The sequence below is a fragment of the Agrilus planipennis genome, unplaced genomic scaffold, assembly GCF_000699045.2.
Source record: "Agrilus planipennis isolate EAB-ADULT unplaced genomic scaffold, Apla_2.0 scaffold69, whole genome shotgun sequence".
Classification (NCBI taxonomy): Eukaryota; Metazoa; Arthropoda; class Insecta; order Coleoptera; family Buprestidae; genus Agrilus; species Agrilus planipennis.
The window spans coordinates 919,034-944,075 of record NW_020438962.1 but is presented as its reverse complement, the minus strand read 5'-3'; the positions used below and the strand labels follow the sequence as shown (position 1 = coordinate 944,075).

The following is a 25,042-nucleotide window of genomic DNA, read 5'->3' as shown; positions in this document are numbered from 1 at the left end:
GGGCCAGAAGCGTCCTGAGTGAAATTCTGCAGAAGATAGATAACAGGGCCAAACTTATTGATGCTTTCGAAGCAGCAATGAGGGCCCACAATCAATATCTTCTGTTCGATTTTAGTAACATTGTCCCCGAATTTTTTATTGGTAAGTAAAAATGACAAGCGCCATCTGTATTGTAATACAGAGAGTAATACTCTTCGGTACATTCCCGAGTATGTTTTTAATAAACGTTTGTTCAAAATAATTCACATTTATTATAAAAAATACATAACAACGTAAATGTCGTAACAATAATAAAATATATTACGTACTTAATTAAAAAGTAAAAAGAGGTAATAAAACACTAGCAAAATTAAAAAATAAATAGTGATCAATAACTCTTTTATATAGAATATAACTAGGTATAGCGATGCTTTAGCTGGCAATGGTACAAATTATAAATGTTTAAATATAAAAAGAATCTCTTACAATTTTTTAATTCAATGACCTCTAAACTTTCTGCCCCATGTCATGTAGTGTTGTTAAACATTAATTAATCGCAAGTAGTAATATAAATACATTTGGTTATATGTACATTAACAGCAGGCAACTAATTTGAGCATAATCTGAAAAGAAAAAATTTAATAAATAGAAACAATTTTTCAGACGAACAATTGTACGATCAGATGACATTTCGTGAAACGTTACTCGTGAGTACTTTCGCCAATATGTCTGAATCCCCCGTTCCAACCCCCGTAGGGGGTATATGTATCGACGTGCAAAAAGCCAAAGGCAGAGGGCCCTTAGTTCGGAGGGACCCCGCTTTCGAACAAGAACTCATAGAAGCCTTAACGTGGAAACACGAAGTGGGGAACACCAAAGATACTGGAAATTGGACAGAAACTTGCAAAACTTGCGAGGAAAATAAATCAGGTAACACATAAAAAACAAAAACCGAAGAAATCATTTACACATTCCGTAATTCCGCCATACTGGATAAATTGCTACGCCATGTTGAATAATTAGATAATTACTTTCATAGTTCGAAAAGGAACTTAAGGATTTTTGATATTATAATCTTAAATGTTGCTAGCCTCTACATATAAGTCCCATAGAAGTAAAAAGTGTCCCAATTCGAAGAGTGACGATCCCAGTCAAGAATCGGTGAAAATCGAACCGACACCGTCCCAACTCAGACTGCTGGAGTACGAATTGGGAATAGGGAATAGCATGCAAAGAACTCAGTGCAAATTTCTTATTCACCAGTCGTCCCAGTTTTATGTAAACGATATGAATGCAGGGTCCCTTCTCACTTCATGGGTCGACAAAAATTTTCACACTTTAGAAGAGAAACGTACCGAGTAAGAATGTCAGCATGAGACATTACAAAGGAGACAAATATGACGAAACGTTTTACAGGTTTCTGGTCGAAAAGGACGGGACAGTAAAAGAAAAAATGTTATTCGTAGCTTTACAAAAGGGAAAATACTACGTCAAAACCCACAGTACTGTAGACGATTCTGTAGAGAAGAAATTTTACAGTTTTCGTGTAACAAAGAACTTCGTTTCGGAGGGTGCAAACTACGTGCTGATGAGATACCTCGCAATCACCCGGTATATAGGTGAATTTGAACTGTCCTCCATGTACATTAATGGAACCATGTGTAGGAATATTTACGTACGAACTACACACCTACAATACAATTCATTGAAACTGATTTATTTATTTATTTTAGAAATGTACAGGGCCGGAAGTGGGAATAGTAAATGACAAAAAGATTGACGTTTGTAAAATATACCGGACGTTGATAGAAGAATGTGGACTGACTCATAACAGTATCACTGTTATATCATTAAATGGCATGTACAGGGTGATAAATGAAATAGAAAATTGTAGGCTGTTTCATTTAAATACCCCAAAAATATGAATGAGTTATCTTTCGGACACCTGCATTTACTATGCTTATTCTCCTATGACCTTTTAGGCCAAATTATCAAACAGGAATGGGAAGAATGTGACTACATCTTACAGGTAAACCCATTCGCCCAAATCAAAAGAAAGCAAAAGCCTGGCAAACTCGAAAGAATTTATTTGAAACACGTTTGGGAGAACGACATGGAACTTTTTTCGCGATATCTCGACAGAAAGGTACCAAAAAAAGGCACCCCATGATACCCTACAGTTCTGACGTTATTAATCCTTTAGGAACAACGCCATTTGAAGCTTATCCAATACCTGAAAGATCACCAAGAGCTCAAAAATATACTGAGCGATTACTTGAGTAGAATTTTAATCATGAAACCAACCGAAGTTATCGATTTTACAGTTGATTATTTCAAGCAGTACGCTCCTGTTGTTATCCCCAGGGAAGAATACTTTGGAGAATCCGAAGAAGAAAGCGTTAGATATGAGGAATCGGTAGAAAGTACCATTAGCATGTTGCCGGAAGAGGAAGAGGAAAAAGACGCTCACGTGCAAGGTACCGAAACGACAATAAAAATAAAATACACTTGACAAACTTTTCTTGTTTGTAGCCATCCAGTATCTGATAAGCTTATCAGACTCGTGTATTTGCGAAGGTGTTTGCTTATGCGATGAAGAAACGCCAGGTAAGCAATAATAAATCTATTTGTAAAAATGTTATAAAAATACATAAACTTGTTTTTGAGAAGAATCCGCAGCTTCTTGCATTTGTGAGGAGATATGCGAATGTTTTGAGGAGGAAGAAGAAGAGAAAGTCGAGGATAATAAACAACCAGAAATACAAGAAGAAGGAATGGATGAAGTACCTCCTGAATCAAAGGAAGAAGAAGAACAACAACAACAGGAAGCACCTAAAGAGGAACAGGAAGCACCTAAAGAGGAACAGGAAGCACCTAAACAGGAACCAGAACCACAAACCGAAACAGAAACGGGTGAAAATCCATCTGAAAATCAATAAATACTAAAAATTACCATTATAGTGAAGATTTCAACATGTATGATACAAATTTGAAGTGTTACTTACATTAAAAATGAAAACATTTTCAATTAGCTGTTATTTCATTTTGGTTGGATAGCAAATAGTACAACTGGTAAAGTCCACAGAGTCCGGTATACAAAGTTCGTGGAAACCATGTTTACAGTTAAAAACTATTACGTTATTATTTCCTGACAAATCTGAAAAATCAAACAAAATTAAAATTTCCTCGTTCTTTAGCAACATTTACCACCCTTTCAAGCCTCCTAACTTTATCTCCCATTCTATTACTTTCTTTTAACATTTCCTAGTCGTTTTAACTCTTATTAACCCAATTATTGTTTTTGCCTATATTATTAACACTAAATCCTTTTTACCTCGAGTAATTATTTTTCGATGACATGCCCCACAAAACACTTCATCTGTGACAGGAATACCCCTCTGCTGCAAATTTACCAATTTCTCGTGTAAATTAAAATAATCAGATAGCAAAATCTTTTTAAAACTCTCTTCTACGGAAGCCTGAAAGAAAAAGGTCCCAGTAACTATTTATCATTCTTGCAAATTACAATTATTATAAAACATCCACCTGCAAGCTGTAATCTTTAAGCATTTTAACCAAGGATTTTTTAAGCCCTGGTATTTCTTTACCATCTTCAATTTGTTCCACCAAAACTATTGGGTTCTGATAGGTTCCTATGTGCTGCAGTAAATATGTGATGTACTCTGCAATAAATGAAATAAATAAGCAAAATAATGTTAAGATTAATTAATTATTTGCCTGGTTTCTTAAGGGCGTGAGTAATCAAATCATTCCAGAGATCATAGTCGTTATGTTCTTTGCAGAATTCGAAGGCCTTCTCTATGTCTTTTAATTCTTCTATAATTAGCTGTAAGGCTTCTTTGGTGTCTCCTATTCTGTCTACATAAAACAAGAATACGATAAACCTTTATTTTCTTTTGTTGTTCTACTATAGTGATACCTAGAAGATAAACCATTTCGGGGTAATATTTTTCTTTCTGGCAAATATCCAGTGCCTCTTGAATAGGGTAATGGTCCGATCTTTTTAAGAAGGGGAGCAATTTTGACCTTTCAAAAATAGCATACAAACGCACCAACATACCATGATATTGGTATTTCTTCTCTTTCTTGTCCAGGGCGTCTAAATACTAATAAAAAATGAGAGTTTTACTCCTAAGTTCCACATACACCAAGTAGTAAGATGTTATACGTAATATTTTTGCTCACCCTGTACAAGTACAATTCATGATTTTTTAGTTTTTCTACGACAACCTCGGATGGTACATGTTTCTGTTGCAAGAGTAACTCAATCGTTATTTCGGGATTCAGATCCATTAATTCTATTATCATATCATGTATTACATTATACAAATTATGCTTTTTAATTAAATTAAATACGTCCACGTTCTTTAATCTGAAAAAAAATAATATGATAATTATAATGAGAAGGATAATTGATTTGTCTCATTAAATAAAAAAGAATAGTTTATTTACTTGAGGTACATTGATAAACTTTTGTCGTATTTTCGCTCGTAACTGTACATACAATTCATTGAAACTGATTTATTTATTTATTTTAGAAATGTACAGGGCCGGAAGTGGGAATAGTAAATGACAAAAAGATTGACGTTTGTAAAATATACCGGACGTTGNGTTCTTTAATCTGAAAAAAAATAATATGATAATTATAATGAGAAGGATAATTGATTTGTCTCATTAAATAAAAAAGAATAGTTTATTTACTTGAGGTACATTGATAAACTTTTGTCGTATTTTCGCTCGTAACTGTACAGCATTGCAAGCGCCTCTAAATAAATTTCTTTTTCGTAATCGCTAACTAGAAGACGTTCCAAAACGGCGTTTATTACAGCGTAAGTATTATAGAGCTGGGGGTTCCATTCCTTCACCAAATTCAGAAAGCCCTGAAAATTTTAATAACTAAATTATTAACATAAACACCTAGGCAGTGTAAGCGTAAGTTTAACTTAACTAAACGTACTTTTGCATCCATTTGTAAATATTCGTACAGGACCATTTCATAAATATGGGGATCTAACTTAGATTCTAAAGTTCGTGGAATGTAGGGACTAACAGACCTGCAATTACAATTAAATTCGAAAGAGTAGGAACACAAGAGACACATTAAAATTTATAGCGATCGTTTACATGCCTGAGTTGAGTAAGTTTCGCAAATTTGAAAATCTGCTCTCCCCAAAGTTTCTTTTTATTTCCAAATATCTTCAGACACAGCCTGCCTGCAGCATCGAACTGTTTTTTATTCAACAAGTGGTCGAGATAGGCTATGCCCACGGATTCAATGGTAAAATTTTTAGCTTCTTTTCCATTATTTCGACTAATTGAATCCAAGGCTTCTTCAAACTTACTTAAATTAATAAAAACTCACATAATAAAAATAAAAATGCTATGTATATTAAAACGATTCAAATTTGTGGGGGGGGGGGCGAAACCTTACTTGTGCTGAATGAGCCACTGTATTCTGTCGTCCAAATCGTATGGACTGGCAACAACCACATCCCTCGGAGCTACAATAAAAAACCTGTTCTCGTCTATTAACACGTCTACATGATAATCATTTACTTTGTACTCTTGGTAGCCCCTTAAAGACAAACTGTCTGTACAAATATCGATGTAGTCGTTGTCTCTGTACTCAACTATGTACAATTGAGGCCTAAGAGACTTTTGGTTTTGATCAAGCTCTTTGGAGAAGCCTAGCAGCACTAGCTGATGATCCAAAGGGGCTATGCCACTTATGTAAAATTCAGTCTTGAAAGTTGATACTGAAATTGCAAGTTGTTTACTGCATTTTTATTTTTGTTTGTATCAGGATCCTACCAGGATCAACTAAATACTCTGGCAAGTCCCTGTTTGCAAGTTCTATATTACTCCTTTTCCTAATAACACAGACTCTCACTGTGTCGACCCAGCCAATTAGGAGTGTCCTGGAGTCTGCCCACCTCAAATTGCACTTAAATTTCTCTATTGCCATTCTACAAAAGAAAACTTTTACCATGAAGACTCAAAACAGGAGTGCAACAGTTACCCCATTGGCCTTTCCCATTTTATTAGCCCTAATGAACATCTGGCATTTATGTCATAAACCCTAACTCCAATGTCACTTGAGAAAGCAATAAAATTCTCCCCCCAACACAAGCTGCGTACCGCTCCCTCACTCTCACAGAGCAATGTAGATTTCAATCTACCCAGAAAGGGCCATGTTCTCTCATGTAGAGTTAATTTATCACTCCCTAAAATTGTTGTAGATTAAGAAAAAAATAACTGGGGATAAAAATTAAACTTTGCCTGTTACAAAACGTCTGTTTGAGCCAGGTTTGTTATAATTCGGATCTAAAGCTACTGTTTTAATGGGCCTGTCCATGTTCATGGTATAGTTGCCATCATCTGAATATAAACTATGAATAAAAACTTTTCCATCATCTGAACATGTGGCTATAAAGTCGCCATTTGAATCAATAGATATCTGGTTAACAGCCACTGAATGAGCTCTAACTCCTTTGCCTTCGATCTTGTCTCCTTGGTGGTCTAAAATATGGATAACACCCCAATGTGATCCCAAACAGATGAACTAAAACCACATGCACATTAAAGGGGGGCCAACAGCAGTGTTACAAACATGAAAACAATACCTTAGGATGCACTGCTATACAACTGGCAGCATCCTGAGGTAGTATACTTTGCAAATCATTTGAAAGCCTACAATACTTTAATTTGGGTTCAATTTCCTCTTCCAAGCTCTCTGTATCGCTGTTTGTATATTCTGAAGTGAAGTTTTTGAAATCCATCTAAAAGTTTATTCTCTGTGAGTCATGCAAACAATAGGGGCAACAAACTTACATTTGGGTTTGCATCCTGACCATTAATTTTTGTATCCATTCCAGGTTATTACTGTGGCACTTATCATTTTCGAATTTGATCCTGTCTAAGCTGTTTTGAATAAGATAATAAATAAATTAATATAAAATGATAACCGCACTATTAGCTGTCAACTTGACGTTACTTGTCTTATAACCATAACCTCAAAATTTTAAACGTCAAGGGTGGAATAATTTGAACTTTTTGTGTTATTTGATGTCCTTTTATTACGTATTAAACCCTTGAAAACCATGTTAAAGACAATTCTGCACAGTAATCCACCATCAAAGTTCATTTTAATTGAAGGTAAATACTGTTAAATACAGAAGAGGCAATTAATATAACTCTTGATTCTAGACAGTCTAAAAGAAGGGGGCACAGATGTTTTAAATTATCTTATTCACCTACACACAGAGCAACATACGGAGGTTCATCATTTTATATTTAGTGGGAATTTTGAAAAGCAGAAACATTCAAATCCAAGGGTTAAAACATATGATTTTACTAGTGATTTCCAAGGGTGGTTTTCCCAACAGAACCCTAATATAAACGACATTGTCGAGGGAATTAGTACCAAAACTGTTGTAGTGATTGATTCTTTAGCCCATATGATTTTTCAGTACGGTGTTTCTCAATGTTATAAATTAATTAGATATTTAAAAGAGAGACCAAGTAAGTAATACAGGGGAAGAAATGGCTGATTTAATTATAAATGGTTTTTAAATAATAATATTTACAGATATCATACAAGTTGCCACTATATTGCACACAGACCTGGTCGAAAGTGTTGATATTTTGCCCTTTTTTGAACATCTGTCCACCTTTTGTATGATAAGAGAGCCCCAATTTAATAAAACCAAAAAAAGGGTGTCCTGCATTTACAAGAAGCCAAGTGGTAAAATTACAAGACTAAAAGATGAGTATTATTTTAATGAGGGTCAATTATTTAGTGCCACTATTAAAACTGTTAATCCTGATGTGTTAGTACAGCAAAGTATCAACCAAATGTTATCAGATACACTAACAACCTTTAGATTATCTCTTGATGATAAAGAGAGGGAATCTAGGGATAAAGTGGTGTTACCATTTTTACCTAAGTAAGTTAAATTTATTATTCTTTGACTGACTCTTTTCAACTATTTTGTATATTTTTTAATTAGGGAAGTTACCCCCGATAAAGAAGAATCTGGGGGTAAGATAACATACAAATTTGACGAGGTTGATGATTGGGATGAAGAAGATCCAGATGATGATCTTAACATATAATTTTTTGTTATTCAGTTCCCATATTATTTGTTTTAGCCTGTATTAAGTAATAAATAATAAATATCCTTTTTATATGACAGTATTGACATTTTGTTGTAATTGCTTATTTATTTCTTGTCATCCTTTTTGAAAATGTCTTGCGATAAAAAGTTTCAACCTTTAACTCAAGATCAAATTCAAAAAACGATTATAGCTAAGCCCCAGGTGAAACATGATGTTTACGATTTTCTTAATTATTCTGAAAAATATCGAGATGAAGAGTACGAAATGTATTGCAAAAAAAACAATCAATTTTTGGACTGTGCAAAGCAGTATCTATTGGAAAACAGAAAAGTTTTAAACAGTTCTAAACCAAGAGTCACTGACACACTTGACGATTTTATGCAAAAAAAAATTGAGATTGATGAAATTACTAATGTAAGTCCTTATAAAAAGTATAGAAAATCAACTAAAAGCAACAATTATCAAATACTAGGAAGAAGATAAAGATCTTTCAAATGGAGCACTTATCAGAAAACGAAGTTTAAGAAAAATTCATGAAGTAATAACAGATAAAAATATATAAAAAAAAATATAAAAGCTTCACATGCATTTTAGGTCATCACTCGTGATGTAGAACAATGTAGCACTGACCCCTGGTTTAGAAGATATATAATTCTTAACAGATTTATTCATGTTGCTAGAAAAGTAATTTTACAAAACAGATTATTAAAAAGACTCGCTATTTTAAAGAGCTTAACCGATGATGATATCGAAAAATTAGAACAAAGTGGACGAAAATATGCTAACATTTCCTATGAACACCTATTTGAACGTTTTGTTATGTAGAAGTAAAACGAAATAAAACTTTGCCATGTAAACTTAGAAAGTTGCGCTCGTTTAAAATTTGGCGCCAATAGTGTGGGTTAAATTATCTACCATGTTGGAGTTCAAATGACGCACAAGGAAGTAGTTCCAATAGAATGACAACAGCCAGTAGTTTAAACGTCCTAACCTAAAAGTAAAATGGCTCAAATTTTAATTAATAAAGTTTTAAATAATGAAATAAGCTTAGAAAACCTTCAAAATTGGATTCTACATGATGATGTAAGTTCTTTTCACAGTTATATGCAGTCAACAAATTATATTATCATTTTTTACAGGGCAAAATTACTAGTTTACGTACAGATAGTTTCAACACTTCTCCAGAAGATTTTATATCTTATTTTTTAAATTTTATCCACGAAAAGTCTGTAAGGTAAGTGCTCTTATACATATTTAATTGTAAAAAGTGTTACTGGATTCTAAATGCTTCATTATAGTGAAGAAAAAAATAGTGAAGATACCCCTTTAAAATGCAGCACACCAAAGCAAAAAGAGAGAATAATTTCAAAATCATTTGACGAGGACACTAAAAACTGGCCCCAATTGCTTCCTGAACCTCAGAACGTTTTAAAATCACCAAAACAGTTTTTAAAATCTACCCCTACAGACTTAAAAAAGACCCCCATAAAAGCCACCGAAAGTCCTTATCGGTTGGAGGAAATCAGTTGTCATATATTAAACATTTCGAATCCAATTTCACCCCTTCACAGTTACTCAAACGGTTTTGCGTCCCCTAAAGTCAAAAGACCATTACAATCACCCAAGTCGTGTGATAAAGTATCGAACATATGTTTAGGGGATTTTTTAGTCAAGCCTAAAATTTTAAATAAAAAACGTTCCCAAAAGAAATTAAGCGACACCGAATGTGGCGATGATCATAAAGATCAAAATGTTAAGTCGCGCAGAATAAATCCTACGTGTTTAAGTAAAAAACTTAGCGAAATTGAACAAACAGGAAATTGTTTTAATTTTAAATCGAATTCTGCGGAAGTACAAGTAGAAAACATCATCGAACAAAGGAACGTTTTGTTAGAGGAAAGAATAAAAATACTTTCGCGCACAAATTCGAACGATCATTTTCAAAAATTACCGGTAAAAAAGATCCAACCGTTACAGTGCGGGGAAAAACCTGAAATCGTCGCTGAAATTAGCAACGTAACGTTCAAGAAACAATTAGACAAAATCGCATCGATCTATAGTTTTTTATTGCAGCGCAATTATGTGTTAAACATAACTGCGGAATTGTGTTTCTTGATTACATTACTCCTTCAAAAGCAGCAAGAGCATTCGGAAAATCACCCCATGAAAGAAAATTTCGACAAACCAGAGATCATATTTTGCAATCCCCACAACAGAGTGTACTTTTCTGCAAAAGTGCTTGAAAATAACATATTCCTTTTTTATATATTAGACAGACCCTCGTTAAAATTACTATTGGACAATAAAAACTTGAAAAACTTTTCTCATTCGACTCATAAACAGATAGAAACGATTTACGAATCGAAAGTCGAAAAACCGATAGAAGTACTGAAGGCTGATGCAGACCTCAATGTCTGCTTCATATCGGACACGGACAACAGAGAAAATTTCGCCTCGAATCTTTCTTTTCACGCGTTCAGGAAGCAAAGGGACGTTTTCTACGAAATATTACGTATTTGGGAAACGAATCACTTGTTACCAAATTGGAATTTTGGTGTTGCGCTCGGAAGTAAAATTAAATATATTTTTAACATGCATCCAGATCCTACAAATTTCATGCACTTCTGCAGACTGTTCAAAGCGCAACTTTTAAAAAATTGTGTGAAAAACGGGAAGGTAATAATTGATATCAGTACGTAAATGTCTAAAGAGCGGGTGTAATTCGCAGATTACGTCATTATCAGGGGTATACTTAGGACTATTTACTACTGTTTGTGTAAACACACACTTTCAATTGCCATGAAAAAAATATGATAGATAGGTACGCCATTAGCGCCCCCCTGGGACACCCCAGAGCCCCCTATTTGCCCCTAGATCCATAACCACCCCTATGGAAGGCTGTACTGCCCACTGGGGGGCGGTGCCGCTATCGTCGGCCTAAGTACGGCCGTTATATCCGCAAAAGACGCCCGCTCTCTGTTATAATGCCTCATGGTATATACGGGGTGATTCAAAAAATGAAATAGATTACTTTCAGGAAGTCGAAAGTAACGAAAACGATTTTTCGACCTTGTCCTCCCTTTCTGGGATGACTTCGGAAAAGTTTTCTTTACTAAAAAGCAGAATAACAACAAAACAATTCAGCAATGGAATAAATACTACTCCGACGTTCACTGACCATCAGGAATTTTATAAAGAATTCCTGATAGTTGCCAGCAATTATACTTTCTATTCCCATCTCAAAGATCAATTCATTTCCGATATAATAGAACTTAACGATTTTAAATTTGACGACTACGAAATAGCCAACGATAAAACGGGTAAATTTTGTTGCCTATTTTTTTTTAAATATATTTGTATTAGTATTCTTTTAGAAACTTACTCAAATTCTTCCGCAAAAAAGTCGTTTATAGTGTGCTTAAAGTCGTTGAGGATTTTGGCAAAGTTTTTGGGCTTCTTGCAGTCTTTTCCGTACAAAAACGACGCCCCTGGTAACATATTACCTGCAAAAGTTTTAAAATGTCAAATAGAAATCCGAAGTCAGGTAGGAATAATGATAAAATATATAATTACCTATAATAAGTGTAAATATTCGTACCGAAAACTTGAGTCCGGTACTGAATTTTCTACAATTCCTTCCAGTGGCGTACCATCCGTTTCGAAGTTGTATTTCGTAACCATACATATACAATAAATAGAAAAAGATTTCCGCTTAACTATTACTTGTATCAGAGTTATAGAATTTAATTAACAGCGTACCGGAATTTTCTTGTCTTCTTGTGTTTTTCGATATAGAAACATACGAACTTTTTGACAACCTAAAAATAAAAAATTGCCATTCACTTTACCTACTTTAATAAACATTTGCTTTACATTTTTTATATTTGACGCTTTTGTTAATGGATTGCATGGTGCTGCAATATCTGCAGCGAACTGCGAGTCACTTGTTTTCACTTTCCCAACAAAACAATAAATTCTTTTTTTTTTTGCCGAATAAATATAACGGTCAAGTACGACACATGATCTAAAAAACGATTTAATTAAATAAATTTAATGAGTTTAATTTAACCGTAACACTACCCTGTTGCTACGTCACTGGAGAGTTAAATGCACAGGCCCGTACTGACTTTTTTGATTTTTAAATTTATTTCGTCTTTGCCATTGTTAGAGAACAGATAAACTTATTTAGAATGTTTTACTTACAGATCCGGCCTAGTTTGAATTTGAAAAGTATATTAGAAAATTCAATAAAAAATAAAACTTTAGTGATAACGGTACCGTGGGTGACGAAATACATTTCAATGTTAGATTATGTTGAATTAAGGCTTCCTAGATTTTTAGAGGTCTACGAAATTTTATTCTATATTCACAAAAGTTTCTCTCTTGACGAAACGGTTTCGAAAACATATTTATTTTCAAATGCAAATTTTAATTTATTCAGTGTCATTTTAATTAAATTGTGTTTGGGATGGTTGTTCGACCTGCCCCATTTCCCGGAAAGTTTATATTACGAATGGTGTTTTAAAAACGGTGCTGCATCAAAAGCAGCCCAGAGCTCAATTTTTTTAAACACTGCGGTCGATTCTTTCGATAGTTTAGATGTTGTTGATCAAAATATTTTACATATTTGTTGTCCCTATCTCGACGAAATAAAAAAAATATTGTCCAGTAGCAGTAATGCCTTAAATTCGAACAGTAGGGTCAAACATATAACTCCCGTGACTGCAGTGTCCTCTTCTAGTGAGTTAATGAAGAAAAAAGTACAAGTAAGTAAAAGTGTAATATAAAAAAAATATATTTAAAGGTGTGGTGGTATTTCAGTACCAATTGGAAGAAGCGTTTTTTAATGGTCAACCGGCTTCTGTTAGAAAAACAGTTGAATTTGTTAGTGAACGTGTTGCTTCCGCCTGCGTTAAACAAATTTGTTACGAAATTGTGCCAGAGTTTAAGAGGAAGGCCCAGGAGGACCTCAAAGATATTTTATTAAAATTTGTTAACGACAATGTCTCAGAAAATGAATTAAATGTAACGTATTCTTTTGGGAATGGGGGGCGGGGGGGCATCGTGAAATAAATTTAACATTTTTAAAATTCCAGGCAGTTGTTAGGACAAAAATAAACGAATTTTCCGTTAAAAAAGTTAGCGAATTAGAAGAACTGATTGAAAATACTGTCGATAAACAAATATCAGATCGAGTACCTGTTTGTTGCGATTTGTTGCTTTCTTTTGACGCTTTACCACAAACAAGAAAAGTTTGCGGAGTTATTTCTTGTAGAATGTGCAAAGAAAAGGTTTCGGAATGGGTTAAGACCCACATCACGGCAAGTACGTCGTCAATATATTACGTAAGTGTGATGTAAAAAATTTTTACAAATTTTCAGGCACCTTTTCGAAAGATTACGAATCGGTTGTTAAGGGCATAAGGGGCAAATGTGAAAAGGGCACCAGATTGGACTTTTTACCGTGTGAAAGTCATAATGATAACGCGTTAGGACCTGCCACCCTGTTAGACCAGATAAGGGTAGATATCTTTTGTTTCTTTGCGAAATTAAGTGTTTACCTAATATCATATTCTTGAAGGGTTTTATTTGGGGTTTGATGGACAAACCCCAAATTGTGACCCCTTCTGCCATTAGGGATTTATTCGGGACGATTTCTACGACGTTTCGTCAACGGGAAGACGTCAGCAAGTTCAGTTATCATGCAGTCAACCAAATGACAGTGGATTTGGTATTAAATTTGGGTAAGTCCTTTTTGTTTCATATATAATTACTGTTTTGGCTGAAAGTTTTATAACATTTTAGTAACGCACGTGCCTAAGCTGACGGATAAAATTTTTATAACCGAAGTCGTGTTACCGTTTTTCAAAAATATTGACAATTCCGACGATTTGTTCGAAAATTTAATTTGCCCGCGGAACGTAATGCTCTTGGCCCAGTCCCCCGAGGGTCAGAGTTCGTGGAAATGTCTGGCTGTTTTTTTAAGTTTAATTTTAAAGGAACATCTCATGTCTCTGGAACAATTCGAAGCCCAAGTTGTGGCACTGTATAAAAATTCGTGGGACGAGGTAAATAAATAAATTTTTTATTTTGATTTTCGATTTTTAATGTAAATATTTTTTTTGGGGTTGTTTAGGCAACGCTAAAAACCCTTTCGCGGTTTTACCAGGACGTCATCGATACTTGTAGCGAATGGGGGGAATGCACTGAAGATAAATTTGCATTTTTAATTAATTTTTTATCAGAATATTGCTCAGACTTGTAATCTGTTCTTAAGATTAGCTGTTTACAATTTTATATCTATTTTAGTTTTACATGCGTTTATTTGTAACTTTTAACGTTGTTTCAATTTATTGAAATAAATATTTTACTAAATTTCAGTTGTTTCATTTCTTTCTCGAAATAAAAGAAAAACGTTTGCTAGAACAAATGAAAATGTAACACATGAAAAAAAAAGACTATTCCTCTTTAAACAATTGAGAAGTAACAAAATTATATGTATTTGGGTACTTACAGCAGACATAAACTAAAATGTAACATAAAAAAAAACCTTTTGAAAACTAAATCCTCTTCTCAAGGTAACATAAGGGCATACGCCTCCCTCCTCAGGAAATTCAAAGTACAAATATTTTAAAAAAAATATATTTTTTCATTTTAAAATTCAGACACGAACGAACCACTCACTCACTCGAAAATTTACTAATTTATTGTACAGTAGATGAAATAGAAAATGCAACAACACTCGTTTGTTTTCTAATTTTTGTGGAAGAACCTAATAAATTCCAAGTGAACATCAGTCATGCAGATGTTTAATTTCTTTTGGTCAAATATTTTTTTAAACACCCTATAGTCTCGTCATCTTGCTCGGTACAGTCATATGCACCATCGCAAATTTTTTCCAAAGGAATACAAGAACCACCCCTGCAAGGATATTCTTCAGGCAAACAATCTGTAATTAAACACACAAAAAAAAGAATTGGAAGCGAATAAGTAAATTTGAATAAATTTACCTTGATCATAGCAACCCTTTTCGTCAGAGGCGTCCCAACAATCAATTCTTCCGTCACATTTTTTGCTTATTTTTAAACAGGAAGTAGCACTGCCGCAGCGAAAATGAGTATTTAAATTGCACTCTAAAACAAATTACTTTTTGCGAACACTGAGTATACAAATATTTAGCGAAAGACTTACCACAATCAGTCTCGTCAGACTTATCAATGCAATGTATGTATCCGTCACACATTTGTGTTTTATTGATGCACATATTACCGCAATTGTGTTGATTTTGGGGACATTGCAAGCCCAATTTATCGGGCAAACATTGAACCAAGCGCGCTTTCGCGTCTAAAACTTTACAGTACTCCGAATTAATTTTACAATGACCTCCGCACCCCGTAGGGTCGTTTTTGTTTACTATTTTGACACAAACAGGGGTGCGTGATGTGTTCAAACAAATTTCGTTCGATTTACATGCACCACAAATCTTTTGCAAGGGACTTTCAGTTGTTATTTCAATCTGAAAAAAAGACAATCAAGAAAATATAACAAAATCTTTTGATAGTTATTTGTTTACCTTCGTTTTGTTTTCTTTGCGGTTGTTATATTCAGGAACTTTTTGGACAGCTCCCGTACTAAGTTTTTTTGTGTTATTTTCTAAACGTGTTCTGTTATTTTTTAAATTTGGCACTTCGTTGGGGTGAAATATTTTGAAATATTTGGCATCTAAAATTAGTCTTACGTGATTAAATGTATTTCTAAGGGTTGGGGTGGTAGTACCAGGAACAATAGCACGAAGTTATTTATAGCGGTCGGTTTATTAAATCAATTCAATTTTTTTGTTTTTGTTTGGATTCAAAAAGCGTGGAAATTTTTAATTTTCCATGGAAATTCTCGAATACAAACAAAAAACGCCGGTCCACGTGGACTTATAGATTGTAACTGAGAGTTTCTTACCTACAAAGAAGACAATTCCAAAAACGACTGCAATTATCAAAGAAAATGCAACGAGCAAGTACACAACTAATTTCCCACTACTTTGTCTTTTGATTCCTTCGACTTCGTTGATTTTCAAAATCCATCTGTGGCCGAAAATATTCTTTTTGATTATTTTGTCTTTGTTTATTTTGTTTTCTAACGTTTCCCGGGTCAGGGTGAAAATTTCCATGTTCCTGTGCCGGTTATTTCGATCGTAATAGTAAACCTTGGTGAGTTGAACGTTTGTGGAACTTTTCACAACCATTTTCGCGAAAACTTCGTGACAGACAAAATAACTACGACACCTTCATGCCTTCGATACAAACAAAATTCGAAGGAAGTATATAAAAATGAAAACGTGTGCCATATGTTTCCGGAGGACCTGGCGCGGAAAAAAAAACCCTTTGCGTTCGATGTCAAGGGGTTACAAAGCACAATAATTAACAACACGCTTCCTACACAATATACAGTAGTGGCGAGTTGACAACCACACGAAAAACTTACATTTTTTGATTAGCAGTAACTAACACGAAAAGTGCGATATTGACATTGAAAATGTACTTACCCCAAAAGACTGATAGAATTTTAATAGAAATCGCTGTAAATAGTTATTATTTTAACGCTAATGTTAAAAAAATTAGTAAATCAGTAGAAATTTAAGTAGATGACGATGACTAATTAAATCGTGTGAAGTCTTATATGTAAGTATAGGAAAACATCTGCTGAAAATGGCTGTAATTCAATACCTATTTGCCAGAAAAAAATAATTAACCCTGTAGACGCCCTTCTGATTTGTTTTGGATGAGTCAAACCGAAGAAAATGGAAATTAAATGTTTCTGCAAGGGTTGATAATAAAAATACAATAAATAATACGTAGAATTTTCTAGTGGTACCAAAAAATATGAAATAATTCTATATACGGGGTACGTTCAACAAGTTTTGCTGTAATTACAAAAGGTAGGTAAATGTTAGTATATTTTTGGTTAATTCGTGCAAATTATTTATTATCACAATATTTATTTACACCACTTACACAGGCTAAAAATTTGTTATTATCAAATAATTAATAACACTAACATTTACAAATAGTGCAGCGAAAAGTACGAAGACATAGAAGGCCAATAATGGATAACAAAAGTCAAAAAATTACAATACAAATAAATTTCCGTCCAGAAACAGGGGAAAAACAGATCAAGTCTTCTCGGTCTTTCCGTGTCTTCGTATGATAGTGTTTTATCAATTGCGTTAATAAAAAGGCGTTTAACAGATATATATTTTACAATATTAATAATTTAAAGCATTTATTTACATTCAAAATACTTCCCTAAGTTTAAAATAAGTACATGCGTCACGTCATAGTTAGCCGCAATGATAATCAATTGTTTACTTATATTTATTATAAAAAAAAAAACGAGAACGTTGTTGTTATTCTTTTGTTTCAAGTAACAACGGAAAACGATAAACAAAAAGGCATTGCTTCATAGACGAAACTTGTTAGATTTACAGTTAGTTAATTCTTCTGCGACAAATATTAACAGTGAAATACTTTTACTTATTTATTGTAATAATAAATTATATTGCGGCTAACAATTATAATAATTAGAAGATATAACAGGCTGAAGAAGATTATTGTTATCTTTTGTCCTTATAATGTGACTGACTTTATGCAAAAATACATTTTTAGCTATCAGTAAATACTCATTTGAGCTAACCAATACTTTTTAATATATTTATACGAAAACGTTCTTGAAGAGGTTAATATTTAATATTAAACTGAAATTGACTGTCTATACTCTAAATATTGCCCCAAATTAATAGAAAAAAATTGTTGCTGCTGTCATACTCTCGCCGGGAATCGAACCCAAACTCTCTGGTTTTACGTACTACTACTCTACCGCTAAGCTGCTGTAACCTCTCATAACTTAGTGGTAGAATTCGATTCCCGACGAGGACGTAACAGCAACAACAATTTTTCCCCATTACTTTGGGGTAATATGTAGACCATAGAATGTTAATTTCAGTTTAATGTTTAATATTTTTTCGTATTTACTATTTAATTGGACCAAGGAAACAAAACTGTTCGTTAATTAATTAATTAATATTTCTTCTCTTTTTTCTTTTTGTTATATTAAGTATTACTGTTATTTTATTAGGCAATACAGATGAAGCTAACAATGGTAGGTAAATATGATATATTTTAAATATTTTGTGACGTCGTGATATGTATAAATTTTTAGCAATAATCAAATAAACAATATCGTCAAACGAAAGCAAAAATATTGTAAATGTATGTATGATACAAGCACCTGACATATGAAATGCAAAAAAAAAATACGTAGTACTCACTTATGCCATATTTTGTTTAGTGTTTTATTTTACTTACCATTGAGTATTAAGTCAAAAATATTTTTTTATTTAGTATAATACTGCATAGTAATTGTTTTTGGGCCAAAGATTACGGAGACATTAAAATAGATACCAATTTTTCGTAAAGGTTGAAGGGCAATACTAAAGGAAGACTTATTTTGTGGACATTTTTTTCAATAAAAAAAATTAATATTTTTTTATTGTCCATTTGACAAAAGAATCAGCACTTGTTCGTCATCTCCGATGTTTTGAAATTCAATTGTTTAATTCACTTACAAGTAAAAACAAAATATACAACCGAACATTTTGTACTTCTTTTAGCAGGCTTTATTTTATTTTATTGGCGTTTATGTTTTAAACGAAGCATGCGACGAAAAATGAACGAATGATCTACGTTATCTGTATATCCAGCATACCGAGTTCGATCAAAAAGTAAATGTACAAGCTTATATTGTAGTGGGACGTATAATTTTATTATGGACTAGTACGTATGTAACTTCCTTGCGAAACAATATTATCGTCGAATAATGCGCTAATAAACGAAATATTCTACCAAGTGACAACTAAAGTAAGTAAACAATTATTATTATTATTGTTATTAGATATTACCCCCACCCTTTAAACATGAAACAAACGAATAAATAAAAACAAAAGTCAAACGGCCCCCTACGATTGTCACTTACTTCGGCTGTCACGATCAACAGACGAATTTATTTATTTAGTTTTTTTGATTATATTCTTTTTTTTTTTAAATAATGGCGTATAACACTCAACTCCGCAAAACAAACGAACGGGCAACTTAGTTTTTGCACACAAGCACCTTAAATTCCTAATAATTAATAATTCGTCGAGAAAAACAAAGAAAAACAATACCACACTAGAAACAAGATGGCCGATCATGGCCACTTTCCCAAACAATAAGAAAACAAATGAAGGAAACCGTTCACCAATCGATACTCTGAAATATTACGTATTATTACAAGACTTTCGATATTTTTTTTTTAATCAATTGGATTTTCAGTTAAGTGGCCATGTTCTTGGAATAAAAATCTAGTTATCCGGTTATCAGTTACGCAATCGAACTGCCGGACATCGTGGTTATACAAGTTTTTTCGCAATTGTTATCAGTATTTTCGGAATTGGACCGGACAGTTTTAGTATTTGAGGACGACGTTTGATCAGCCGCTTCCGTATTGTTATTGGTGGACGCTCTCCTCTGGGAATCCCTCGTAGCTGTCCTCACGTCGAAAATGCTACATTCACTTTCTAAATCACTACCCTCCAGTTGGAGCATATTCAACTGCAAACAGACATCTTCTAAATAACCCCCACAACTCATAAACCTCGCTAACAGAAACCCCACAACACAAAAACATCTCTAAGGGAAGCAACCCCAAAAACAACGAACTCTTACAACACAAAGACCTCCCTAAAAGAACCCCACAACACAAGATTCTCCGTAAGAGTATTCCCAACACGGGAACCCTCATAACACAACTCACAACTCAAAAAAAAATGTCAACTCAAAAAACTTCACTAAGAAAACCCCATAATACAAAAACAACCCTAGGGGAACCCCATAACACAAAAACCTCCTTGAGGGACCTCTACAACACAAAAAAAGACCTTAGGAAACTCCCATAACATAAAAACATATTTGAGAGAATCCCCCACAAACAAAAGGTCCCTCGGACATTTTATAGTGGAAACCTTCACAACTAAAACACCTCCCTAAGCATAAAAACAAAAGAAAAAGTATCACAAACCTGCCGATTGTTAGGAAACAATTCACTGGAGTCTGATCCACAACTTGAACTCTCGCTGAGATCAGTGGTGAACTTCCTCTGTGCTCTTGGACTCGGAGGCGGTCTCCTGGTGCACACTTGGGCTTGGATATGCTCACAAACGCGTCTAAATCTTCTTATATTACCTTCAAAAACGAAAAACCGTAACGAGGGGTCTAATAATCGTCCCCCCTATCATCAATTTACCTGATAACAAAGTGAACGTAATGGCAAATAGCTGTTCTTTGGTGTTATCACAGCTTTGTTGTTTCGTAATCGACGAAATGTCGACCTGAAACCGGACCTGTCTTTGGAACATGGCCGGACCTGTCGTGCCTCTCTTATATTCGACCCTGAAGGACATCGGACTGGACACAGAGTGACTCAGTTCCGCTATCTGCAGAGGACGAAGAAAAAAATTGTGTGGAATCGTTACTAGGGATATGCGGTGGTCGCGTCTTACCGAAAGAAACGCGTGGATCAAATCGGCTTTGACGGTTGATAACGGTTTTCCTTTCACTAATATAGTGAAAGTTTCGTCCTTTTCGGTCGTCATCAGGCTACCAAACCACGACTTTTTCGTCAACTCGGGCGACGATTCCGGCGTCAGATGGACTTCTTCGGATGACGCTACAAGCGTTGCAGTAAAATTTTATTAAATCTAAAAACCCGGCAACTAGTGGTTCATAAACCCGACGATGCATACAACATGCACCTAACGATTTATAATTAAAACATACGAACGTATGCGAACGGAAAACAAATGGCGGAGAACAGAAGCATTTAGATTAAGAAATAGGAGACATACTTTGCAGTTTCCGCCTGTGGAACCTAGGAGAGCCCAGGAAGCTATTTTTAATGGTATTGAGTCTAGATCGCCAATGATGGCTCGCTTGAGTTGTGGAATGGGGTGATCCAGGTGGGGTAACCGGCGCAAGAATGCCTGTACCTGCAAATTCAAGGTTACAAATGTTCCAGGGCCGCCACGTCTACACTACTACTACGTTAACGTTTTGTCTATGGCGTCTGGTACCTGAAAGTAAACTTGTGGTGTCGCTTTCTGGTGAAGTAAGGGTTGAGAGTAGAGGCGGCCCGCTGTTGGTGTTGCCCCCCTGACTGTTGGCTCGCTGATGGGTAGGAGTCGAAAGAGGGGGTGTGATCGTGACCGAAGTGTTCGCGGAGATGTGAGAAGTACGATGAGGATGGTGAGCAGTCGGTCTCGGACTTATTGATGTTGACATTATCGCTGTACAATAAATAACAAAAGTTTTGTATTTGCCCCCCCCCCTCCCAAAGAGCGTAGCATAAAGAGCACTAACAAGACCTAGACCTAGACTTAATCTGCAAGATAGAGATAGTCATGATTTTGGCAAAAATGCGACCCCAAAATCATCACAAAATTCATAATCTGCACGATTAAGACGATTGTGGTTTTGGTCTATGTCGTGCTCATTCGTTCATACCATGTGTGTTGGAAGTCGGCGGTGAATTATTGAATGGTATGGGACTGGATGACCCCGAGGACCGCGTAGGTGAATGGACGCTGAGACTGCTGTGGGTGCTTCCGGTGGAAGGACTTCTCCGACTATGGTGTCTGCCGCTAAAGACACAACGTGAGAAGTAATTTTTGCGTAATTTTTCAATCACTTACTTAAAATGTGATCTCCGAGGGGTGATGGGCGAACCCTCGCTTATCTGGCCGAACTGCAACGGATTCGAACCGTTCACCCTGCAAGTGTCGATCCTCTTCCTTGGAGGATCTGACGCTTCCGTACTTCTTATTCTTAAAACAGAATCAGTCTCATCTTCGTAAGCTGGACGCCTTCGTTTTCTTTCCAGAAGGAGGAAGTATATCACCTTTTCCGTATTATGACTGCAAAACAGAAAACACAGTTGCACTCCTTGCGTTCCCAAACTTCTTCCAGTCTCACCTTGGACTTAGTAAATGCTGAATTAACTTCTCTTTCTCTTTAAAACAACCTAAACTACAAATTGCTTGTAAAACGTCCGGGTCTACCGCCTCAATGGAGGGCAGCACGTGAGTTTGCACCACCTCCATCATCGGTAACTCCAACTCCAACTCGCCCTTTCCTCCCGCCGTTACCCATGGGTGTTTATTTATTTCAGTTAACTTAAAAAAAATTACATTAAAAGACTGTCGAACGTTTTCTGAACGTTTTCGAGGGACTTACTGTAAGTCTTTTTTCGGGATTAACCTCAATCATGCCTCGCAATAAGCTCTGACAATCGGGAGGTACGAAGTGGGGTATGTGAAACACTCCTCTTTTAACTTTTTCTAACAGCTGTCGTAAATTGTCGTCGTCAAAGGGCAGAGCGCCCACCAAGAGGGCGTACAGAATTACACCACAGCTCCATACGTCGGCTCTTCTACCATCATATTTTTCACCCTTATCAATCAAGAAAAAAAAAACGATTCCCACAATTGGAACGAAACAAAGTATCTTAAGAATAAGGATAGAATACAATGGGATTCCTCCAACTTTGTCAAGACGTGAACAATTTTTCGATGAGGGAGGAGAGACGCCTGTTCTTTTGTCTTGTTTGGTTACCGCCAATAACAAAAAACCTACTCCGCCCATAAAACTTTGGGGGAGGAGAAGCGCGTTGTTCTTTTGTTTTAATGGTTACCGCCCAAAACAAAAAACCTACTCCGCCCATACAACTTTGAGGGAGGAGAAGCGCGATGTTCTTTCGTTTTAATGGTTACAGCCCAAAAAAACAAAAACCTACTCCGCCCATACAACTTTGGGGGAGGAGAAGCGCGCTGTTCTTTCGTGTTAATGGTTACCCCCCAAAACAAAAACCTACTCCGCCCATACAACTTTGGGGGAGGAGAAGCGCGCTGTTCTTTTGTTTTAATGGTTACCGCCTAAAACAAAAAAAAACTATTCCGGCCGTACAACTTTGGGGAGGAGAAGCGCGCTGTTGTTTTGTTTTAATGGTTACCGCCCAAAACAAAAAACCTATTCCGCCCGTACAACTTTGGGGAGGAGAGACGTGTTGTTCTTTTGTTTTAATGGTTACCGCCCAAAACAAAAACCTACTCCGCCCATAAACCTTTGGGGGAGGAGAAGCGCGCTGTTCTTTTGTTTTATTGATTACCGCCCATAACAAAAAACCTACTCCGCCCGTACAAATTGAGGGAGGAGGGGCACTCCGCTCTCTTGGTTTGTTTGTTTACCGTCCGAAGTTTTTGGTTTTCAAGCAATTGTTGATTATCTACTCAACAAAATATTAATTGCTTTTTATTATCGTCGTTTACATTTCAGCTAGGGCTTATAAATTAAAGTGATTTCGAAGCTCAGCTGTCTTGTTCCAAAACTCATAAAAGTGGGTCAAATGTCGCGTTACCCGTGTTATATGTTTCGTAAAGATCATTAATGGATGTAAAAAATGCCTTTTATATCGATAAACTTTGTTCGCGAAACCATCTCGCCAAATCCCCCTCAAAACTCGAGTTAAAGTTTGATGACTGTTTCGAACTTAAATACAAACTTATTTACGAGTCATGACATTTCAAATGAAGGCGCGTAGGGTCACATAAATAAACACTTGACAAAAATATATGCCGGGTGAATATAAGTTAAAACCACCATCAGTAAATTATTAGACTTCTTTGATAAATAACAGTTCTTACCCTTATAACTTCAGGGCAAGCGTAATGGGGTGACCCACAACTCGTTTCGAGCATTGAACCCATCGGTTGCAACGATGCCATTCCGAAATCGGCAATTTTAATGTTGTTTTTTTCATCCAAAAGAAGATTTTCAGGTTTTAGATCTCTATGACTAAAAATACATGTAGTTAGACGTTTGTGCGCATATTTTTTAACTGCACCTTGTATTATGAGAACTTACCATATCGAATGGCTATGACAAAAATCCAAAGCCGAAATAATTTGTCTAAAAAATCTACGAGCTTCTTTAGGGGTGAGACGTCCCTTTTTTACCAAGTAGTCAAATAACTCACCCCCAGACACGTGCTCCAATACTAAATATCTGCAGAATACCGATTTTTTATAAATAAATCGTCAAAAACAATAAACAAAACAATAAAAATGTGCGATTATTAACTAAATAAGAAAAAAACAAAACATACAAATAAAAGACGATAAAATAAAATAAATCGTAGACAAAAACAAAAACGATTGTATTTTGTTATTCAAACTTACAAATACTTTTTGTTTTCGTAAACATCCGATAATCCTAACACGTGAGGATGATCGATTAATTTCATTATTGCAATTTCTCGTTCGACCTAAAAACAAAGACAAATTAGAATCACTTTAAAAAGCACTTCCATATGATGCTAAAACAATAACTATATCTAACAATTTTCAGGTAAAAACAAAATGTTATGTAAATCATTTGGAATGATGTACCACACGCGCTAGAATTGCAAATTAATTTCATGCTGTGGTGGTGAAAAAATGTTAACTAGGACAGAGGTCATGTCATTTACATGGAACTGGAGCTTTCATAAAAAATTTACAGGGAAATTACAGATACGTATTTACAGCGTGTACACATTCAAATGAAAAAGTATCTTCTAGTAAAGAAAAAAGTATTTTCAAACAAAAAAAAAAATGGTCTTGTACATCCAGCATAAAATTACCTTCATTAAAACACTTTCACTTAGTTTTTCTCGATTAATTATTTTTATAGCTACTTTTTTACCACTAACACAATGGGTCCCCAACTTGACGAGCCCTTAAAAATAAGAAACATTCTTTTGTTTTTGTTTGAAGGAATATATTGTATATCACCTTTTCCGTATTA

At 35.1% G+C, this 25,042-nt stretch overlaps 6 protein-coding genes across 7 annotated transcripts in view; 3 read left to right on the top strand and 3 right to left on the bottom strand.

Annotated features, from left to right (window-relative positions):
* The first annotated feature begins 8 nt into the window (after positions 1-8).
* Positions 9-3,010, top strand: LOC112904636 (ciliogenesis-associated TTC17-interacting protein-like). The gene is made up of 9 exons (XM_025975177.1): positions 9-141; positions 643-909; positions 1,070-1,337; positions 1,396-1,654; positions 1,713-1,836; positions 1,962-2,125; positions 2,183-2,456; positions 2,512-2,586; positions 2,650-3,010. The coding sequence occupies exons 1-9, from the start codon at positions 78-80 to the stop codon at positions 2,916-2,918; spliced, it is 1,764 nt and encodes a 587-aa protein (XP_025830962.1). The 5' UTR covers positions 9-77; the 3' UTR covers positions 2,919-3,010.
* LOC108735798 (vacuolar protein sorting-associated protein 41 homolog) lies at positions 362-6,923 on the bottom strand. 2 transcript variants are annotated; one of them, XM_025975175.1, is made up of 16 exons: positions 6,832-6,923; positions 6,624-6,779; positions 6,280-6,562; positions 6,020-6,224; positions 5,812-5,966; positions 5,432-5,756; positions 5,129-5,341; positions 4,958-5,054; positions 4,702-4,880; positions 4,186-4,372; positions 3,920-4,106; positions 3,718-3,858; positions 3,526-3,662; positions 3,314-3,458; positions 2,985-3,136; positions 362-602 (listed from the first exon to the last, which is right to left on the bottom strand). In XM_025975175.1, exons 1-15 carry the CDS (start codon positions 6,868-6,870, stop codon positions 3,015-3,017), a joined length of 2,571 nt encoding a protein of 856 aa, XP_025830960.1. In that variant the 5' UTR covers positions 6,871-6,923; the 3' UTR covers positions 362-602; positions 2,985-3,014. The 2 variants fall into 2 exon arrangements, with proteins under 2 accessions (XP_025830960.1, XP_025830961.1); XM_025975176.1 differs by lacking the exon at positions 362-602 and adding an exon at positions 2,594-2,904.
* Positions 6,924-7,068: 145 nt separating this feature from the next.
* On the top strand, positions 7,069-8,201 carry LOC108735865 (elongator complex protein 5). Its single transcript, XM_018468072.1, has 4 exons — positions 7,069-7,155; positions 7,207-7,521; positions 7,589-7,946; positions 8,010-8,201. The coding sequence occupies exons 1-4, from the start codon at positions 7,101-7,103 to the stop codon at positions 8,113-8,115; spliced, it is 834 nt and encodes a 277-aa protein (XP_018323574.1). The 5' UTR covers positions 7,069-7,100; the 3' UTR covers positions 8,116-8,201.
* Positions 8,202-8,268: 67 nt separating this feature from the next.
* On the top strand, positions 8,269-14,450 carry LOC108735864 (codanin-1). Its single transcript, XM_018468071.1, has 14 exons — positions 8,269-8,532; positions 8,591-8,656; positions 8,713-9,201; positions 9,258-9,352; positions 9,417-10,794; positions 11,156-11,438; positions 11,493-11,662; positions 12,324-12,884; positions 12,940-13,143; positions 13,215-13,443; positions 13,500-13,639; positions 13,699-13,861; positions 13,923-14,185; positions 14,254-14,450. The coding sequence occupies exons 3-14, from the start codon at positions 9,121-9,123 to the stop codon at positions 14,380-14,382; spliced, it is 3,696 nt and encodes a 1,231-aa protein (XP_018323573.1). The 5' UTR covers positions 8,269-8,532; positions 8,591-8,656; positions 8,713-9,120; the 3' UTR covers positions 14,383-14,450.
* A 177-nt stretch (positions 14,451-14,627) lies between these two features.
* LOC108735882 (vitellogenin receptor-like) lies at positions 14,628-16,713 on the bottom strand. The gene is made up of 5 exons (XM_018468094.2): positions 16,071-16,713; positions 15,691-15,839; positions 15,309-15,633; positions 15,128-15,250; positions 14,628-15,066 (listed from the first exon to the last, which is right to left on the bottom strand). The coding sequence occupies exons 1-5, from the start codon at positions 16,354-16,356 to the stop codon at positions 14,927-14,929; spliced, it is 1,023 nt and encodes a 340-aa protein (XP_018323596.1). The 5' UTR covers positions 16,357-16,713; the 3' UTR covers positions 14,628-14,926.
* A 1,586-nt stretch (positions 16,714-18,299) lies between these two features.
* The window catches only part of LOC108735881 (serine/threonine-protein kinase BRSK2), a 17,098-nt gene continuing 10,355 nt past the window's right edge, over positions 18,300-25,042 (bottom strand). The window contains exons 3-16 of the mRNA XM_025975181.1: positions 24,879-24,973; positions 24,436-24,521; positions 24,122-24,262; positions 23,902-24,052; positions 22,436-22,651; positions 22,175-22,374; positions 21,895-22,116; positions 21,707-21,843; positions 21,277-21,489; positions 21,052-21,192; positions 20,707-20,873; positions 20,451-20,640; positions 20,226-20,389; positions 18,300-19,759 (exon numbers count right to left, since the gene is read on the bottom strand). Coding sequence (XP_025830966.1) covers positions 19,529-19,759; positions 20,226-20,389; positions 20,451-20,640; positions 20,707-20,873; positions 21,052-21,192; positions 21,277-21,489; positions 21,707-21,843; positions 21,895-22,116; positions 22,175-22,374; positions 22,436-22,651; positions 23,902-24,052; positions 24,122-24,262; positions 24,436-24,521; positions 24,879-24,973 — 2,354 coding nt within the window. The 3' untranslated portion in view covers positions 18,300-19,528. The remainder of the gene's footprint in view (positions 19,760-20,225; positions 20,390-20,450; positions 20,641-20,706; positions 20,874-21,051; positions 21,193-21,276; positions 21,490-21,706; positions 21,844-21,894; positions 22,117-22,174; positions 22,375-22,435; positions 22,652-23,901; positions 24,053-24,121; positions 24,263-24,435; positions 24,522-24,878; positions 24,974-25,042) is intronic.

Coding starts and splice junctions, on each gene's coding strand:
- LOC112904636 (XM_025975177.1), top strand. CDS start 78: ATGAGGGCCCACAATCAATATCTTCTGTTCGATTTTAGTAACATTGTC. Junction 2,126..2,182: donor CGCGATATCTCGACAGAAAG/GTACCAAAAAAA, acceptor TTAATCCTTTAG/GAACAACGCCATTTGAAGCT. Junction 2,457..2,511: donor AAAAGACGCTCACGTGCAAG/GTACCGAAACGA, acceptor TCTTGTTTGTAG/CCATCCAGTATCTGATAAGC.
- LOC108735798 (XM_025975175.1), bottom strand. CDS start 6,870: ATGGATACAAAAATTAATGGTCAGGATGCAAACCCAAAT. Junction 5,967..6,019: donor AAATGGGAAAGGCCAATGGG/GTAACTGTTGCA, acceptor TTTCTTTTGTAG/AATGGCAATAGAGAAATTTA. Junction 4,373..4,701: donor AGTTTATCAATGTACCTCAA/GTAAATAAACTA, acceptor ATTTTTTTTCAG/ATTAAAGAACGTGGACGTAT.
- LOC108735865 (XM_018468072.1), top strand. CDS start 7,101: ATGTTAAAGACAATTCTGCACAGTAATCCACCATCAAAGTTCATTTTA. Junction 7,156..7,206: donor AAAGTTCATTTTAATTGAAG/GTAAATACTGTT, acceptor TCTTGATTCTAG/ACAGTCTAAAAGAAGGGGGC. Junction 7,947..8,009: donor GTGTTACCATTTTTACCTAA/GTAAGTTAAATT, acceptor TTTTTTAATTAG/GGAAGTTACCCCCGATAAAG.
- LOC108735864 (XM_018468071.1), top strand. CDS start 9,121: ATGGCTCAAATTTTAATTAATAAAGTTTTAAATAATGAAATAAGCTTA. Junction 10,795..11,155: donor ATTGTGTGAAAAACGGGAAG/GTAATAATTGAT, acceptor GATTACTTTCAG/GAAGTCGAAAGTAACGAAAA. Junction 14,186..14,253: donor ATAAAAATTCGTGGGACGAG/GTAAATAAATAA, acceptor GGGGTTGTTTAG/GCAACGCTAAAAACCCTTTC.
- LOC108735882 (XM_018468094.2), bottom strand. CDS start 16,356: ATGGTTGTGAAAAGTTCCACAAACGTTCAACTCACCAAGGTTTACTAT. Junction 15,634..15,690: donor GCAAAGAAAACAAAACGAAG/GTAAACAAATAA, acceptor TCTTTTTTTCAG/ATTGAAATAACAACTGAAAG. Junction 15,251..15,308: donor GTCTGACGAGACTGATTGTG/GTAAGTCTTTCG, acceptor AATTTGTTTTAG/AGTGCAATTTAAATACTCAT.